General features: G+C 28.8%; 2 protein-coding genes across 2 annotated transcripts in view; one reads left to right on the forward strand and one right to left on the reverse strand.

Annotated features, from left to right (window-relative positions):
* Positions 1 to 19,191, reverse strand: part of LOC112602491 (Y+L amino acid transporter 2) — a 41,734-nt gene extending 22,543 nt beyond the window's left edge. The window contains exons 1-4 of the mRNA XM_025350583.1: positions 19,072 to 19,191; positions 16,633 to 16,945; positions 14,384 to 14,630; positions 8,094 to 8,219 (exon numbers count right to left, since the gene is read on the reverse strand). Coding sequence (XP_025206368.1) covers positions 8,094 to 8,219; positions 14,384 to 14,630; positions 16,633 to 16,863 — 604 coding nt within the window. The 5' untranslated portion in view covers positions 16,864 to 16,945; positions 19,072 to 19,191. The remainder of the gene's footprint in view (positions 1 to 8,093; positions 8,220 to 14,383; positions 14,631 to 16,632; positions 16,946 to 19,071) is intronic.
* LOC112602490 (homeobox protein 2-like) lies at positions 285 to 6,310 on the forward strand. Its single transcript, XM_025350582.1, has 2 exons — positions 285 to 726; positions 3,590 to 6,310. Exons 1-2 carry the CDS (start codon positions 473 to 475, stop codon positions 5,994 to 5,996), a joined length of 2,661 nt encoding a protein of 886 aa, XP_025206367.1. The 5' UTR covers positions 285 to 472; the 3' UTR covers positions 5,997 to 6,310.
* Positions 19,192 to 19,864: the final 673 nt, after the last annotated feature.

Consider the following 19,864-nt stretch of genomic DNA (forward strand, 5'->3'; position numbering starts at 1 on the left):
CGGTTCCGTCATACGACGGAAGTAATTATTATTTTATCTTCAGACGAATCCGTTTTCATTTGGTTCGAAAACACATACGTCGGATATTTTTACCTTCCGTCTGCACGCTCGCACGCACACACACACACGTCTGGCGGGAGAGTTTCACTCTCGACAAGAAAAGCGTCCCCTCTCTGTCCGTCGTAGGTAACTGTCGATCTCCGCAGAGCGCGGGAAATCTTTGACCGCCTCTACTCGTGACGGGTTGGGTTCGGTTTGGATCTGTAAGCACAGTCGCACTACTATCGCCGTCAACATGTCGCAGTCTCCGAGTGCCGTCCGTTAGAATAGAGACGTCGCTTAATAATAATTATTGTCACTATCGTCGCGTTGACTGTGATTTTCGTTTCGAAGCAGTGTTTTCCCGTACATCCGGTTAAACGGTTTTCGGTTTTTCGTCTATGAAATCTCGTTTTTTGCGGCCAAATGAATAATGGCCAACACCGTTGCGCCGACCATGTGTTATAGTCGCGGGTCCACGGCGGCGGCCGGTCTGTTTGTTTTATTGTCGTTGACTTTAAGTCACCCGTCCGCCGCGGAAGTTCGGCATGCCCGACACAAGAGGACAGTATCGGATCTCATGGAAGGACTCATGAACGCCATGTATTTTAACGTGGATCCAATGCCCTTGCCCTCCACCGTAATCGCCCGAATCACTCACTTGACGGCACCCAATAAAGTTTACAAGTATAATAGCTGATATTATTACTATTATTATTGTTATTATTACATTCGCACACAATTATATTTATGTACGACACTTAACTGATATAGTCTTACTTACAATGCTTACTCATAATCGGTTTATAGGACGTATTTAAAAAAAATATTTCGTTAGGTACAAATCATTTTTATTCGATTATTATTAATATACAGATAAACAAAACATAATAGATTACAAATACAATTTTATTTCAAATATTGTATTGTCACCAATATTGTTGAATTTAAAAATATTTACTTTCATAAATTTTAATTAATTATTTAGTTTCTTTTCAATTGACAGTTAAATGAAAATTATACATGATTACTTAAGTACTTCTGCCTAATAATAGCATATATTAAAAACAAATTAATTTCCCTTTTTTTATTTTTAATAGATAATAATTATAAAAAAATAACAATTTTTGAAAATAAATTGTTAAAATTTAAATTTTTTTTTTCAAATTTGTTAAAAATGCGTATTTAAAAATATTCTATACTCATATCTCAATATACGAACAAATTTGTATTTTTGTTTTAATAGTTTCACTTTTATTCCTATATTTAAATTATAAACACATGACAAAACATATAAAGTATTTATAATAATTTTCGATTTTATGTTCCAACTAAATTAAACCATGGTACATGAAATAATAATTATAAATAGGACGCCGTCATTACATATATGTATATATAACTATATAAATATAATTGTATTATACTGAATGTATTAAATACAGTCTGTGTGTTGATATCATATATTTTATTTTAATGTTAATTCGTTAAAAAAAACTACCATAACTGATATTAAAAAAAAAAACTGAAGAAGAAAAAGTCCATCAAAATGATATTTTATTTTTTATATTGCTAGTATACACTATACAGATTATCTTCAAAATGTTGAAATACATCTCAAAAATGAATTAATTGTATTTAAGAGCTTTACGTTCCATAAAACTTGGTATTTTTGTTTATAACTTTTAATCCATTGGTGTTTATTTAATTTCATGAAACTACTTAATGATATAGAATTTATTAATTCAATCCTATCTCAAGGGTAAAAATTGTATGACATAATATACCGATACTTGTGACACTCAAACCTGGTAAAATTTTCAAAAAAATGTTTAATCATAAATATTCAATTATTTGGGTATTAATTTCCAAAATGAGATTACAAAATGTCTACAATAGAAATTAAATTTTCCGTTAATTTTGGATTATGTAAACTTTTACAAACATTATATTATGTTTACTACGTGCAATTTATTGGCGCATTGTAGCTATTTCACTTTCAGTTTAAAACCTCACTTCAATTACATTTTATAATAAACAATAGAAAAATTAAAAATGATAAAATTGGTCACAACATTTTTTTAAATATCAATAACCATTGTGATATTTAATATCGATGTTCAGTGTATCGAAATAACCAATTTTTTTTACATAACGTATTAGATAAGAAGTGTTTTATACGTACAAAGTGGAAATTATATTGGATTGTATTGTGACATTATTTTTTTTTAGAATTATGCATAATAAACTATCGATACCAAATTGCTATTACTTCCGTAGCATTTGTTTAAGATTTGAAATTTTATTGTTTTCTTATAGCTATCTAAAACATTGTAAATGATAATAATATCCACACCACAAACATCTTTGATTATTATATATATTATTGTGTTTCAAATTATTATTATTTTTTTTTTTTTTAACAAAAGTAATACAATTTATATTTAGATGAATTACATAATAAAACAGAAAGTATAAGTATTATAGAGTAAAAAATAAAATACTATAGGAATTTAAGATATTCATAGATATTCATACTTATTTAGTAAAATATTTTGATGCGATTATTAAAGAATAAAATTACGCTTGTGCAGTCAAAACAATTTTTTTTTTTTTATTATGAATTACTGTAAAAACGCTAATAACAGAAGAGAAGATGGATGACAGACGCGTGTATTGAATATTTTTCATTCGTCATAGATAATTTTTTTACACTTATTTTATTTATTTATTATTATATATATATATTTTTTTTTTTTTTTGTTAAGGAGAAAAGTATAATATTGTTGTATAAATAATTGATCAATTTTGTTGGGTAACTAAATAATTTTATCTTAGAGTTATTAGGTAGTACAATGAGCTAATTTTAATCTTTATGAGATTTATAATAAATATAAAATAATATTAATTCAAAACAATATTATTTAAAGGTTATAATTTTATTATATCACATACTCGTATTACCAAATATTTAAATTCTAGTGCTATACGTTTTTTTTTTTTTAAATTGCATAAATACTTTTAAAATTGATAATAGTATATATTTTATATCCCTTGAAAAATAATTTTTATTATTACCTATTATAACTTATGTTTCTAGAAAATTTATATTTATATGTATAATAGGCAGTTTATAGATATTATTTTAATGGTGTTATGTACACTAGTCCATTGCTTTAAACTAAATAGTTAATGGTAAAAATATATTAGGTGATTATTTTTTTTATTAAAACTTCTATTAATACATTCAATCATAAATTCGAATCATTATCATTTATTCAATGTATCTAAAAAATTATGCTACAATGTTTAAACGATTCACTTGAATTTTTATTTAAACTTATGTTATTTGGTATCACGTACAATACTATTGTTTATAATCATAGTTTAAAATCAGCACTCAAGAGAAAATACCTTTGTCTAATTTAGATTGCAAACAATCGTTTATGAAACTATATTCATTTTATTTTTTTATTTTTTAGTCTTTTTCACGACATTTTTATTTTTATTTAGATACGGTAGATTGACGCGTTTGGTTTTTTTTTTACAGGTATGTTCCAGTGCAAACATTAAAGTTATCAAAATTTCGTGCTCGTCATATAGGTGAACCGAAATTAAGACAAAAATATCCAAAAAAAATTTCAATAGCTACAAAAGACGCGTCGTTGACCTTGTTGAAAAACGATCTGCCGTGGACGCTACACCCGCTTCCACCTCCTCTGCCAACGTCCAAAACGATTAAGCTTGAGGTGGAAAAATCTATGCCGTGGGCCTTGCACCCACTTCCACCGCCTGTTAAGACGAAAAATTATTCCGATTACTATTGGCCGGACTCTAAGACACGGCCAAAGTACTTTTACAGGGCATTGCCATTAAAATCATACCGCTATACCAACAATAATTACAAATACAAAAATCCAAAGGTTCAAGCCAACTTCAAACCCGCCTTGGAGTACAGCAAGCCCGCGGTCGATTATAAGACCACCGTCGATCATAATACGAAACCCAACGATTACAATGGTCCCGCCGACCATAAGCAGCCCGTCGATTATGATAGTAATAATAATCATAATGACAATAATAATCAGGTAGACTACCCGCTTGATTCGTTCAAGTACATAGATTACAAGCACACCGATTACAAGCACGTCGATTACAAGTCTCCAGACTATAAGTCCGAATATCCAAAGCATACGATAGACGATGAGACGCATGAAAATATAAACGACGATGACCACTTCGATCACAACGACATTTATCATTATTCTCACGACGATCACTCGGCTCAAAGCAACAATTTGCAGTCGCCACCGTCACAGCCGCCACCTTCTGCCGAGTATGTTTCACACATCACCATTCAACCGTCCATACAGATCGCATCGTTTTCAGAATCGGAACTGCAAGGCGACGGTACAAACAGTGACAGTAGCAGCGTGTCTCAGGGAGACGCTAAACACCACAGATCGTGTCAGTGTACGATAAACGGACACCGACACAAACGTGATGCCGGCGACGACAATGCCGGTGACCACAACCTTCGCCGTTTGCCGTGGACGATGAACAGTACAGCTGTAGATATCAACAAAAATTATGATATCAACAATCGAACGGCAAACCGGAAGCCAATAGATACTAACACGGCGCAGTCTTCACGGAATGTGTACATTGCTCCGCGAGTCGGACATGCAACCGACGTGCAAATAATCAAGTCACACGACATCACCGATCAGTCGATGATCAATGTTCCAAGTTCTGTGAACGGTCCTAGTTCTACGAATGGCCCTCATCTTGCGAACGGTATGGGTTACGTGCACAAAGTACGCAACATGAATAATGACCATCCAGTCATAAAGCTGTCGTCTGTTGAAACGGATCACGGACAGGCGAAAAAGAATACGACCACGTTCAGGGACGAGAGTGATAAGTTCAAAGTGGAATTTAATCGTGACATAAACAATTGGGATAAGTCGCAATCGGCCGGCAACAAACAAGGACGGTACTCGTTGATAAAATCTGATGTAAGCAGTGATGATAGTGGAGGCGGTGGAGAGAACTCGAAAATCACGAATGACTACGGACACCGACCGACCAGGGACAAACCGGACATGCGAGAGAAAGGCTATCACGTGGTCAGGAGCAAGGTGGAGAATACGAATCGAGGCGTATCGTTCAGCGTGCAGACTCCCTTTTCCGTTTCCAGTTTCTCTACGAACGTCCGACATCCGGAAGAACACCAGTCCCGGTTTCGTTACACCGGACACAAATCCGAGTTGTCACCATCGCTATCGTCAGAACCGTTGTTATCCTCGTTCCAAAACCAATATTCAGAACCGGCGCTGGACTTTGAGCAGTTCGGCTTGAAATCGGCTTTAGACGACGACCATCCGCTCAATCCTGATCATTTTTCACGAGACTTATTCGAAAACAAATCACCTGAAATTGGCCGACTCTCATCGCGATTTCAAGAAAACTTCGGAAGTGTTGCAACAGATAGACGTCCCAGTCTCGGGATTTCGGATCGACCAGCCTCTTATTTTTCGAGGGATTTCGGCCGTGATGACCGGAGTCGTTTGAAAACTTCATTGAAACCGTTTCAGTTTAACACAAAACACGGATCATCTCAGTCTTCTGATGATTTGTTCGACATCCGGTCGAAAGGTGGGCGTCCGCCGACTGAAGAATCGTTCTTAGAATATTTCCAACCAGTTGTAATTGATTTTGAAAACAATTCAAAGCAGGGCAATAGTGATTTCTCCAAATCGTTCGGCAGCAGCAACAACAACTACGGAGGTAACGATAAATCACGGTACTTCGGTAAAACGGAAAATTCAGTTTTTTCAAAATTCAAAAAAAATCATAACTCTGATCAACTCCGATTGCCCGGCCGTTTACACGAATCCAATGAGAATTTGTCAAGAAAAATGCTTTTACATCCTTCCACATTCGACATAGATTAGCGCGAGTGACTAGTTATTTATACATAACAGCAGTCAATATCATTTTTCGGCTTACGCCTAAATTACTTTAAATGCATTTCCGTTATAAACTGTGATTTACTTAACAATCGTCGATTGTAATATAAAAAAACATATTAGGCCATCATGCACTTTATGTTTGTAAACAATCATTATTATTATACGTATAATATAAATACATCACTATTTTAAAATAATGTATACGTAACTATTTCCAACTATGTTCTAAAAAGAATGAAATATTTTTTTTTTAATTTTATAATTCAATGTCATATTAGTCGGTTGTTCATTATAAGAACAAACTCCTGTCTTTATAATTAAATTTAGTTCGATATGTTTAAAAAGTAAATATTTTACTATATATTGTTTAAAATAATATTTAAATCGTTTATCGCTAATAAATTTAGGGTGCCATGTAAAATAAAATATTTTTAATGTTGGATGAAAATAAAACGTTTTATATATTGTGATGACATTTAAATATGTTTCGTAAAATGACTATTATCTTGATATTATAAGAAACATGGTTTGCGATTAAATTGTACACTTTAATAATATTATATATTGTACAAAACATAATGTATTAATTTTTATCACTCTATGTTCATAATTCATAGATTATAGACATAGTATGCTATACTTATATAATATAATCATTTGTATGTTAGATATTGATTTCCTTGATAAATTTATAAAAAATGTAATTTAATTTTAATAAATAAATAATTTAATTTATTTATATAATGTACCTATACCTACTTATTAACATTTTAAAGGCTTAATTCGTCATTTATAACTGTTTCAGAAATATATCATAATATTTATACTGAAAGGCAGTGAAAGTATAGTATGTTGACTCTTCGTCAGTAAAAACTCAAATATAGGAAAATACAATTATATAATGCAATATTCAAAAATGTCTATAAGTTTAAAAAATATAATTAATTACTTTAAATTATTAACACACATTAACTAGGATAATATATTGTTTTGGTTTGGAAAATAGTAATTAGAAAAATCTAGTTGGTATTGGTATAAGTATTTAGTATATAGGTACGCTCATGTTTATGTGATCGTAAACTTTTTAACGCATGTATATGTATTATAAATAGGTACAATATCAAACATCTAATACATTAAAATAAATTTCTAGTTGATAGGTGTAATTCTACAGTATGTATCTATTTATTAGTAGGTAAGTTAAACATCGATTGTACTTTGAAGTTTTCTACGTATGCATATTATTATAGACCATAGGTGTATTCATAGAAATTTAGTAAGCTTCTTTTATTTGGCAGTAATAAGTAAGTATATGGATTAAGTATACATAGGTAAATAGGGGAATGACGGTAAACTAAGAAGCACGGAAGACTACAGAAGATTAACAAGACCAACTCCACTTAATGTAGAATACAGATAAAAAGCCGAGGAAATGAATATTACATGAGATCACTTAAAAACGTTTTTATTTCTAAATGATAGTCTGCAGTATTATTGTAATCCAGAAAATCTCAAATAGGTAGATACCATCAAATCGTGCGGTAATAATAAGAGCTTATCGTCGTACAGTTTCAATTTAAGAAAAAAATTTAGGGATAATATTTTCATAGGTTTTTGTAGGTAGGTACTTTAGTCTCACAGAGCAGTTTTTATAACAATTTGTCAGACGTCAGCTATAAAAAAAAAATAATAATAATGTGTGTAGTTCATTTCAGCGTTTCTCAACCTTTGTGTATTATATTATACTTATGTACAAGCTGTTACGTGTACATTTTACAGTTTTCTTATATATTTCCAGCGAATTTTTAACAAAATGTGTTTAAGCTGAGTATAATTATTACTTGAATTCTAATACTTGTTTACATTTTTCAATGATAAATCATTTATAATTATGCTGGTTGCTCTAAGCTTGAGAAACGCTGATTAATTCAAAATGTTTTCCAATGATGATGAATTTTTTTTCCGTAACATTTGTTTTCGACGCAACTCATAAACGAACGTAGCGCATACATTTTAAAATTTTAAATACACAAGTAATCACGAGGAAACATGGTTTATAAAAGAAATTAGAGCGTTTACCTGAGTATAACTGATAAACTCCCGTAGTAATAATGACCATGAGAGCTAACAACTTGGCATAGGTGAAAATGTCTTGTACGCGTGTTGCCCACTTAACATCCCAGCAGTTGATAAACGTCAATAACACTAAAAAAAAAAAAAAAAATTGAAAAAATAAGAATTATTTAGACACGGGTAAGTATTTTTGACAGGTGTCATTGTATCGCATTGTTGGATCAAATATATTTTTATTTTTTTAACCATGGAAATTGTGTTTCAATAATTACATAGCTTAACCTATCTAATGGTAGTATTATTGGATACGTCGTGTAGATGATTATTTATACTATAATATAGGTAAGCACATACTATACACTTTATATTTTCTTACTATAATATTATGTAGGTACTATGTATTAAATTTAATTTTTAAGTGATATAAACAAAATTATAGTGTTTTTGTATACACAATATTAATAGCACATATTAATTAAATGTTATTTTAATGTCAAACATTAATTAACCATTAATTCACTGGACATTAAAATCTTAAAATCTGCTAGATATACATGTTGCGATGTTGGTATGTAATAGGAGACAATAATACAACAATGCATATTACAGCAGGACATTTTATGATTTATAAGTGACTACTTTAAAACGTTAGAAGTTGTGTTTATGTTCAATTAAATTAAATTATGATTAATCTTATGTCATCATAATATTACACTATATGCAACTTGTAAGTCACCTACCTGTTTACGACATTGTAACAAATCTAAATTTTCCTAAAAAATAATTTCAACTAACACAAAATTATAAAATCAATTATTTTTTTTAATTACCGTAATAAACTTTAAGTAACATTTTTTGCGATCTCGTTTTATTTCCTGTTTCTATTAAGATTTTTCAACAGCTACAAAAATAAATGGTACACGTTTATACAAAACAAATAACGGTCTTATTGATTTCAGAGGAAATTTTATTTTGTTTTCGAGAAAAATACTCTACACATTAGGTACTCTGTTTAATTGAAATAACGAAATACGACTTACTTTTAAAAACTTCTTTAATTTCAAATGTTTTCCTTATATTCTTAGTGTTTTGTCCTTTCATAATAAACAGGTAATATTATGGTACTCAGATTATATTATCATGAAAAAAACCCAGCTTATCATAAATATTACAAAAAAAAATAAAATAAAAATATTTTTGTTGGTACCTACCTAATAATTAGTTGAAACTAAACTAAAATCAAAATCCTACATTTAAAATTGGACGAGATTATAGTACATTATGAAATTATTATTACTTTATTTATTTATTTATTTTTTTTTTTTTTGATTATATCTAAAAAATATAACAACAGTTTCATTTTCATAAGCTTCATTATTTTTTACAATTATTATGATGAATTTTTTATTTGCTTATATTATTTCTTATAGTGACAATTTTACTTTTTTTTAAGAATGTAAAAATGTGCGAGTCCCAGAGTACATTTTCCAGTTTCTCCGTTACTATTGTGACATTCTGTCAATATGTCTTTGATAATAAGGGTAACTTTACAGGTTTTATATATTAGTAGATCTTCTCATATCATTATTTATGTATTATGTATGTTAACATTTTCCAAACAGAAGAGTGCTCCAAAACGTTCATACATAGCGCTGTTTTTAGTATCCTTTATTCATTGTATACCATCATACACATCATATTATGTATAATATTATTATGGAAGTAAACAAAACTTCAGATATATTTAAAAATTACACAACATAATCAATATTGTAATATGTGACTAGGTACATTAAATACATTTTAATTTAACGAATTTAAATTAAATCGATTATTTTATTGATAATTTAAAAATGATAATCTAAAAGTATCAAAATATTTTTATTGATTTTGGACATTATTTAATATTTTTCGGAAATTAAAAATGGACAATTCTTATCTAAAAATTGTTATAGATAGTATCTTTAATAACAAATTGTAATTTAAAAATACAATTATTAATATATTATATATATCTAATAATTCTAATAGTTATAATATCTTTAGTTATTTATTTTTAATCTTTATAAGTCTATAATTTAATTTAATTTAATTAAACCTAAATAAAAATTATCGTATAATCATAGAAATTTTATTAAGATCTAAGTAAAATTGATTAGGAAATTGGATATTTAATTTTACAGTAATTGATTATGCGAATAAAATATTTAATTTTAATAAAATAAAAAATTTAGACTTTAAATAATCTTTTACTTTAAAAAATTATTAATTATTATGTATACCACTAAGGTAGTTTTAATCATTCCAGCTTGAGTTGTGCGTGAATAGTCATCACTGCAGAAAAAGATTCCTCCACGTGTGAACTCCGAAATAGATACGTACAATTTAAATCTATTTCACGTTCAGAAATATAATGTAATTTCGATCTCTCCATAAAATAATTTTTTTATTGTTATTGTAACGTAAAAATTTTTATTTGCACTATTGTTGTATATATATATCATATACATTGTATTGCTTAAGTTATATTTTCTTTAACACGAATTATTCACGAATATTACAGTTAACAAGGTGTTTCCTTTAAGACTATTTAAAGGATCATAAAAATGAATTTGTAAGGAATGTATATGATTATTACTTGGCCTATATATTCTGTTGTTATTAAATATATATATTTTGTTTAATGATTTTTTTAAAATTTATTATGTGACTTTACTATATAATATATATGCATACTTATTCAATTAATACATCTAACATATATTATAAACATCATATTGCTTGTCTTGTGTCTCGTAAATCGTAATAATATACCTATATATTATGTTTAATGCATCATATTCAACTTACTCATAACTATAAATAGCTATGTTATTATATTTAATAAATTAAAATCAATAATATTTGATGCGAAAACCTTTCTAAATTCAATTTTAAATTCAGCGATGTTAATAAGATGTTGTAGTGATTGTGTAACGTTAGATTCGCGCATAACATCATCTGGTGGGAGGATGTGGGCGAAAGTTTCATTGATTTTCCCCGAGCCCTAGTGGAATGGTAGCTACCACGTGGATTTTCCCATTGGAGAAAATTGTGCACGCGGTTTTTACATACTTGGACCGCAATGGAATATTCTTTAATAAATTATGTACGATTCAGGTTTAAGGATAATTTAAAAAAATTAACTTTCGCAATTCCAAAAAAAGAAACATCACCTACAGTTTTACAAGTTTATTAATTGGTGTGTTTTACCATCAGTAAATATGTAAAATATTGTATATTATTATTGTTATTATTGTGAAGCCTTTTAATACTATTTAGATTCCAATGTTTTCAAGTTTATAATAAGAGAAAAATATGACAGTATAAAATTGTCTTATCAATTTCAACAAATTCTAATAATGTTTCATGTGTAAAACCTTAAAATGTAAACTTTTTTATTTAATATTCACAGATCAGTTTCTTAATACTATAATTAATCATTGTATTATTCGTATAATAAAGTTGGCTAATTAATCATTTTCTTTGGATTATAATGTTATATAAGTATAAGCAATTAATAATAAATATATGAAAGTAGTTTTTTTTTATCATGTACTCGTATATTTTAATTGAAGTTTGAGTAAATTTTAATCTAGATCCTTTATTAAAATGTAATATGAGTACTTCTTAAGTTTAAGTCATTATTTAAACTTTGATTCCTATTTCTGTTTATATTATAAAATATTTGACTAGTGAAAATCTCTGTATAGAGCTATTGAATACATTGTTTAAAAGTTTACTGGCCCGTTTCTTGTTCTCTAGATTCATTTTATTCTGTAGTTTATAAAAAACTGACAAAATCAACCAACAACACAATAAAATAAAATTAATTTACGTACAAATTCGTCATAGTAAAATTTACTTCCGATAAACATCGTACGTAAATCAAATTTTACCTATTATTAGCACTAAGTAATTATTACATTATTATGTGTCTGAATAGAATTAATGAATATATAGTTGAAATAGAAAACCTTTGCGCTCTATACACTAACAACAAAGATACTATTAGTATAACCAAAACGTTAGCCCTTTAATATGAGGTTTTATTTGCATTCAATGCACAAGGTTTGTGATACTATTTCGTAAATTATGAATAATATTATGTAAATTATTAAAACATGAATGTTTGATTACTCATGTCTAATAAAAATAAAACCAATCTAGTATTAAATAGCAGTGCAATAAACGAGTATACAACCTAAGAAATTAAGGGTCACAGTATTATGTGATCACTAAATAGGTGAAACTATATTTGCATAATTTACCGACAATAAAATTTGATCGAAATTTCATAAAAGTAAATACAATAAAAATAATAATTTGCGTCAGATTTTGTTCTTATTGATAACTCTACTTAAATAAAAATGTATAGATAAATTATTTTAATATATTTCGTTTTCAGTTTCCATTAATTCTGTATCGATATTTTACACTCTTGATTTTTTATTTTAAAATAATTAAATTTATGAAATTTATTTTCGAAAATGTCCGAGATTTCACGTCATAAAATGAATAGTTATTACTTATTACCAACGTAATAATATAAGCTAAATTTAAACAAATTTCAATAATTATATTCTAATAAGTAATAAGTATATAATAAGTAGTAACGAGTTTACACATTTTGGATTCCGTGATTACTGGAAGCGATTTCATAATATAGATCAACCTATAAAATATTTAGATTCCATCCAGCAACTGAAAATTTCTAACGTGACTATACAGTTATTTATTATCTGCAGTTATAGTAAGTTGTTTTTCAATGACGTTTAAAGTTTAAAAAAAAATCTGTTTTTATTTTTTTGTTATGGTCACTAGATTTCGAATACGGTCAGTGTTAATTCTATCACAATATTTAACTATATCCATTAAACTACGAAAAAAAAAACGTGAAAGTAAAACATATATAGTTATAAAATCTTTTTATTTTTCGTGATTTAAAAACAGTTAAAAATGTACATCCGGCAGAAGAAATTAGAGTCCAGTTTTGAAAACAGCATAATAAAAATACAATGTACAATGCACACAATAGGCTCGGTAACAACAAATGTTTACATTTTTTTATTATAATATATACCAATTATTAGTTATTACAATCTAATATTCTAATGTGAATTGTTATTACATTTTTACGGATTTAAAGGTTGATAAATATTAATGTGTGCATCACAGATCCTATCTCATATACATTATCTCTTTTAATTTTTAACCTTGACGCCTTATATTTTCCATCATCGTCAATAGTTTTTATATTTTCCATGTTATTATAATATAATGACAGGCAATAATCGAACTAATTCAGCGAATAGATATGTTAGAAATAAGAGGGCAAATTATAAAATTTAAAATCCATGATAAATAATCGTATTAAATAAGAACCTATTACAATTCACTAATAAAATAAAACTATACAACATATTCAACACAGATAAAAAAGAAACTACATATTATTATCTTTTTATGCCCGTCACATGTTTTGTATTTTCCGTACTAATACGAGTATACTACATAAATTGCACAAAAAAAAAAACAATTATCAGGATAACGAGTAAAGCCAATAAAGATCCATAAACTCTAATGAATACATTTTTACCTATCATTATATGTTTTTATAATATTGTATTAATTTTGGTATATTCCTTATTATAAAAAAAAAAAATAAATAAATATTAAAAAATTAGACGGAATAAAAAAAAATATAAATTTATTCTCAAAATTATTGAAAATGGTTGGGATATGGACTACAACAACAATAATTCTCAATTTTATTTATAAAAAATATAACATGGTTTGAACTCTAAGATTGCAACTAACATCCGTAAAATTTAAGGTAAAAAATTCATAACTTGATTCACGAAAAAAAGATGAGAAAACAAAAAATATTAACTTTATTATTAACTTTTATTTTTTTCTACATAAGAGCCCAACTTTAATTTTTTTTTCTCAGTTTCATTCATGTATAATACACTGACCAATATTCTCTGGTTAAATCGCTAACACATTTTACAATTTTACACAACTCAATAAATGCCCTCCATGTATAACCTAAGCAATCGCAATTATAGTCGACCGATATTTATTGTTTAGTTCAAACAACTGGGAGAGTCGTAATCGTTTTTCCTAATTTTTACTGACCGTAAAATATTTATTATTAAATATCTTTATTATTTAACGGCAATATACAATAGTTGATACTCTATAATTATAATATAATAGTCCGTATACGTTTATCATTCAACCGTCATATTTACCTATACAACAAGCGGCTAACAGTCTTGTGGACTCTTCGGGTGGATCGCAGTCAGTGTACATGGGTTTTAGAACGTAAAGGCTAAACGTGAGGGCGACGATGGCTTGCGAACACGGTCGGACGATCATGCACTCCACCCACAGTCGCATGAAAGCTATAAACGGCCCAAACGTCTCCATGATATACGCGTAGTCTGCTCCGGACTTTGATATCATACATCCCAGTTCCGCGTAACAGTAAGCACCGACCTAAATAAAGAATAAGATAACGGATAAATGTCAACCGCAGCGACGTCCTGAAATAATAAGGCGTGTGGCATGTTTAATTACGTGTTATTATGCTTAGTCGCATAACCAACCGCTATGTATATGTGTTATTACCTAAACGTTTAATAATTCTATTTGCAATAGCGATCTAAAGGGCCCTTAAACTAGATTTACTAACCTGTAATTGGGCCATTAATTTTTAGTGAACAGTTAAATCAATTAATTTTTTACGCGACTCATCGACGTAAGACTGATAAGAGCACTATACATAATACCCTTAAGTACTATCTCTATTGTCCGTGCTGTACTGCAGTCTATCTCTAACAGGTGATATTGTGAAATAATTCCTATAAGCGAAATATAAATTGTGTAGGCGTCTACGGTCAGAGTCCAAACACATGTTGATTTTGAAAGAAGAATGTTTCTGAGATAATGTCGATCGCCAATTGATTAATATGTTTTCATTTAAAGACTTATACTGTATTATTGTTACTTCTTTGTTAAATTACAATACCTATTTTTTTTTTAAAGAGATGGCATTATCTATCGAAAATATCTACGACCCAAGTTTGGTAACAGATGGTAAAACTCTGATATCGACCTCAAAAGTTACAATTTTGCACTTGCGTAGTGACTTTTGCCATATTTCTCGTTAGATATTGAAGGATACTGCAGTGTATATGGGTGTTTAACGTCCTCTTAAAACATCTTTCTAAACCGATTGAGAATTGGACACACACGACTTACGCACGGGTACCTAATGGCAAAGGAAGAACCACCCTTGTGTGAAGTCTGTGGTGTCCAATTAACTGTGAAACACATCATAACCGAATGCCTAAAATTCCAACGCGATCGTCAAATCATCGGATTAGATTCATCACTGGACACCGCACTGGGACCCAACACTGAAGAAAACTCTAAGTTAATAAAATTCCTGAAATCGACAGGCCTTTACAATTTAATATAATAATATTTAACCCGACTGTACACTATGTAACCTCACCTATTATGTAATTTCAATATCAATACTTAATTTATATATAAGAATACCTAAAAACTGTAAATAACTATTGTATATTGCATATTTGTAGCTAATGACCATAGTTGTCGGGCTTTTTATTGGATCAATAAAAAAAAAAAAAACATCTTTACGTAAAGTATACACTTTTAAAATGATTAACGACGATGGCTTCTTGTCGTAGCTGCAGATTTACATATACATAATTTGGGCAAGTGTAAATTATAGTACATACTTGCATGTAAAAAAAACTTATTCCTACTCTTGGATACTTGTATCTTCGAATAATTATATTTTTACTCTGAATAATTAAGATATAGATGATGATGATATAATATTATTAATGAAGTCAGATATTTGACCGATGTATTAGGAATTTATAAAGATATATTACAGTATTTTATTAATATTACATTTTCGGCATGAATACGAATGTATAACCATATAACGACTAAACCATAGGATTGAATTAATAATGGTCCTGTTGTAACGTCAAAATATTATTGCAACGTATTAATCTATATTAATTTAATGTACCAAACACAACTAGGAGAACGTTATTGTTGGATTATTTTTATTTTTAAATGTATAATAACTATACTTATCTCGTACAGCTATATCTACGATTAATATAATTTTCATTTGTCAAACTTGAGATTATATTATTTCAAACATACAAATACCGCTGGGTACAAAACACAACTAACTTAAACAATAAACCTAATTTTATTATAATAATATATTCAGGGTGAAACGCAGCGAAAATTTTAAGGAGAGTAGCGGGTTTGTTAAAATGTCAATTTCTTTATTATACTATTGTGATAATTTATAGCTTATTTAATTTTAGATTCTGAACAGAACAATGAATGTATTAATCTTACGATAATGTATGTTTTTTTTAGATTTTTTTTAATAGAGATAATTTTAAGTCCAAAATAATAATAATAATAATATGCAAGTAAATACCATCGAAAATACGCCAGACAAGACCCAGACGATCAACGAAGCATTCACCGACCCGGTGTTTTCCAACACGCCCGTTGGCGATATGAATATTCCAGACCCGATGATACTACCCACGATGACCGTGACACCGTTCAAAAGGCTCATTTTGGGTTTCAGTTCGATCCCATCGTCTTCGGTTGGAGCCACGTCCGCCGCTACTGCCGCTCCGTCTTCCTTCCGCTTCACACCCATTTTCTCTCTTAATTATTTTTATCTAATTGCAGTTGTTGCGGTCGGCGACTGCGAATGGCTGTATATACCTACGATTTGGAATCTAAAAACATTTAAATAAAAAAATTGAGCGTATTTGAACAAAATTCTGAACAGATGATTAAATGTCGTAAAGTATACATAGTGTACCTGATAATAGAAGTTATAAATTACAATTAATATGTTACATATCCTAATAATATTTGTGATTAACAGTTTGCTGCTGTATATCGCGGTCATTATTATATAGTTTAATACAAGTTTTTTTTACACAAAGTGGTGGTATTGCACTTTAGCAAAAATCTTTTTTTTCTCTTTTACATTAATGTTGTAAGATTAAAGTTAAAAATTTACTCGGACCTTAACAAACTCCTTTAATGCCATCACTCGATTTTTGTTTGAAAAATTTATCAATATTTAAATTAAAATGTCAACCTTTATTAAAATTTAATTGATTCAATATTTGCTTATGACACGCGCAGTCTTGTAAATGACCTATCATACCAACATTACATAAATAAAGTAAGCTAAATTTTCAAAAAAAAAAAAAAAAATACAATTACTTAATTTTTAATTAACTTCTTACAAGTATCGAACAAATATTCAATTCAATTTTTTCTTCAAAACTCTTTTATATCTACTAATTTAAGCTTATATAATACAAAACAATCGGAGATTTAAGATAAATAACACATTAATTAAATGCCATGCATTAAGTACCTAATATAATATTCGTTTGTTGCAATTATAATTATTGTTGTAGTAGAAAAGATAATAGGGTTTTCATAAGAAATATTAATGACAATTACTTACTAATCAATAATAATTCATAAATTATAATCAAATTTACTAATCATCCATTTTTAGTTTTTATTTCCTCTTAAGTGCTCAATTCTAGATTAATCTTAATTTTTTATATTTAAATCACCAAACACTACTTTTTATTTGTTAACGATTAAATCATATCGAAAACACTTAAGAAAAACATACATAAAATATAGATTAACTTTATATAAAATTAAAAAAAAAATGAACTGCCTACTAACAAATTTAAATATAATAATATACTTGTAACTTTCATTTATAAAATGCGAGTTTATATATATACTGTATTAATTTAAAGTGAAGATAACATATACTTCGTTAAAAAAACTTGTTATAGAACAAATATATTTTGTCACCTTCGTTTTTATACGCTTTAATTTTACATTTGTATTTCAATATATAAATTATTCACTTTGAAATATTTATTATTTTAAGTAAAAAATAATAATAATACTTTTATTATTAGATGCATAGATTTTTTTTTAATTGTACCTATTCAATATTATAGATATGTATAACTATTGTAGTAATTTTTAAAATAAAAAAAAATGAAGTTTCTATTATTCAGTAATAAAATATTAAATTGTCTATGCCATCAACATTTAGGTATTTATTTATATTTGAATATCTAAAACTAAAAAGACAATTTTAAATTTTTGGTTATCCATCCTGCGATAATATTAATCACGATTCGGATTATGAGTATATATCCAATCACATACGAGTATAGGTATAGTATAGTTGGTGATCAAATCCTCTTCTAATGAAACATTTTAGAAAAACAATTTTTCTGATATGACAACTTTTTGTCAAATATTTTGACATAATTGACGCCTCTTCTCTCAAATAAAAAAAAAATTATATATACGTGCTAGAGTCGTATTAGTGGATTAGGTATGCTGGAGTACAACAATGGCATGGATGATGGATAGATCGTTTATTATATTAATTTCCATACAAAAAATTATAGTAAATCTGTACTGCACTCACCAAACGTGCAAGTAATGATCACTAAATTTATATAGTTTATATAGATTAGCAAGTAGTAGTAGTACGACAATATAGGTATACAGAGGTATATTTAACGTATATATACATTCAGCAGACTAGTAAAGTTGTTCAGTGGCGTGCTCATAAGACTGCATATCCTGTATAATAATACATTTTAATATCTTCGTCGATCGACGGCACATGCAGATCAAATACAATTGTATTAAATCGCGTATAATTTATTGGCCAAGTCTTAAAAACTATTGTACTAAAATAGTATGGGTAAACCATACATAACATTACATACCTATACATATTTATAGTAATAATAATAATAATAATAATAATAATGCTATGTGTGTTGTAATTACTTACTATGTCATCGTGAGTTAAGAAAATAAATAAATAAAAAATAACGACGTGCAAAAATTTTTAAGGCGTCGTCTCGTCTACTGCTCAACGATTCGGTTACTGAGCAACGCTACTCCCGATCTCCGGCATCTATCCTGTGACGCCCGACTGCGTCGCGGTTTATGCATATGTGTGTGTATGTGTGTGTGTGTGTGTGTGTGTGTGTGCGCAGGCGCGCGCATGCCCGAGCGTTTTTCTCGTCATGTGTATGTGTGCGTATCAGGATATTACCAATTCGCAGGCGCAATCCCTTCGAATATAATGGCGCGAGACCGGCCGCGACGATGAGGAGCGTTATTTAATTTCACAATGAACAGCCGCATGAAGAGAAGATGAGTGGACAGACACACACGTTCTACGGTATATAACATAAAATAAATAATACTTTTGTTGTTGACAAACACACCCTATCTAGTGGGAATTTCTTTTTAGCGGGGGTAGGGGAGGTTGAATCAATAACAAAAATAATAACTCTTATAATATTTTTGCTAATAAATATAAAGTGGATTTCTAACTGAACGAAGAAACATGACACTAGTTTTTAAACGTAATTTAACATCTTATTAAAAATTTTCGGGGGTAAAGGTTTAAACCTGAGATTTACCCCTTCCCCAAATATGACCATAAATTATACACACACACACACAGATACACATGATGCAGACTACAACTATAAACTCGACTGTAGGCCATCACAAAGGCGTTTATAATACATAGTGATGTGGGCACGTAAAATTGGCAACAAACCTGGAGGTCA

Source organism: Melanaphis sacchari, unplaced genomic scaffold (assembly GCF_002803265.2).
Source record: "Melanaphis sacchari strain LSU unplaced genomic scaffold, SCAv2.0 Contig8_pilon_pilon, whole genome shotgun sequence".
Taxonomy (NCBI): Eukaryota; Metazoa; Arthropoda; class Insecta; order Hemiptera; family Aphididae; genus Melanaphis; species Melanaphis sacchari.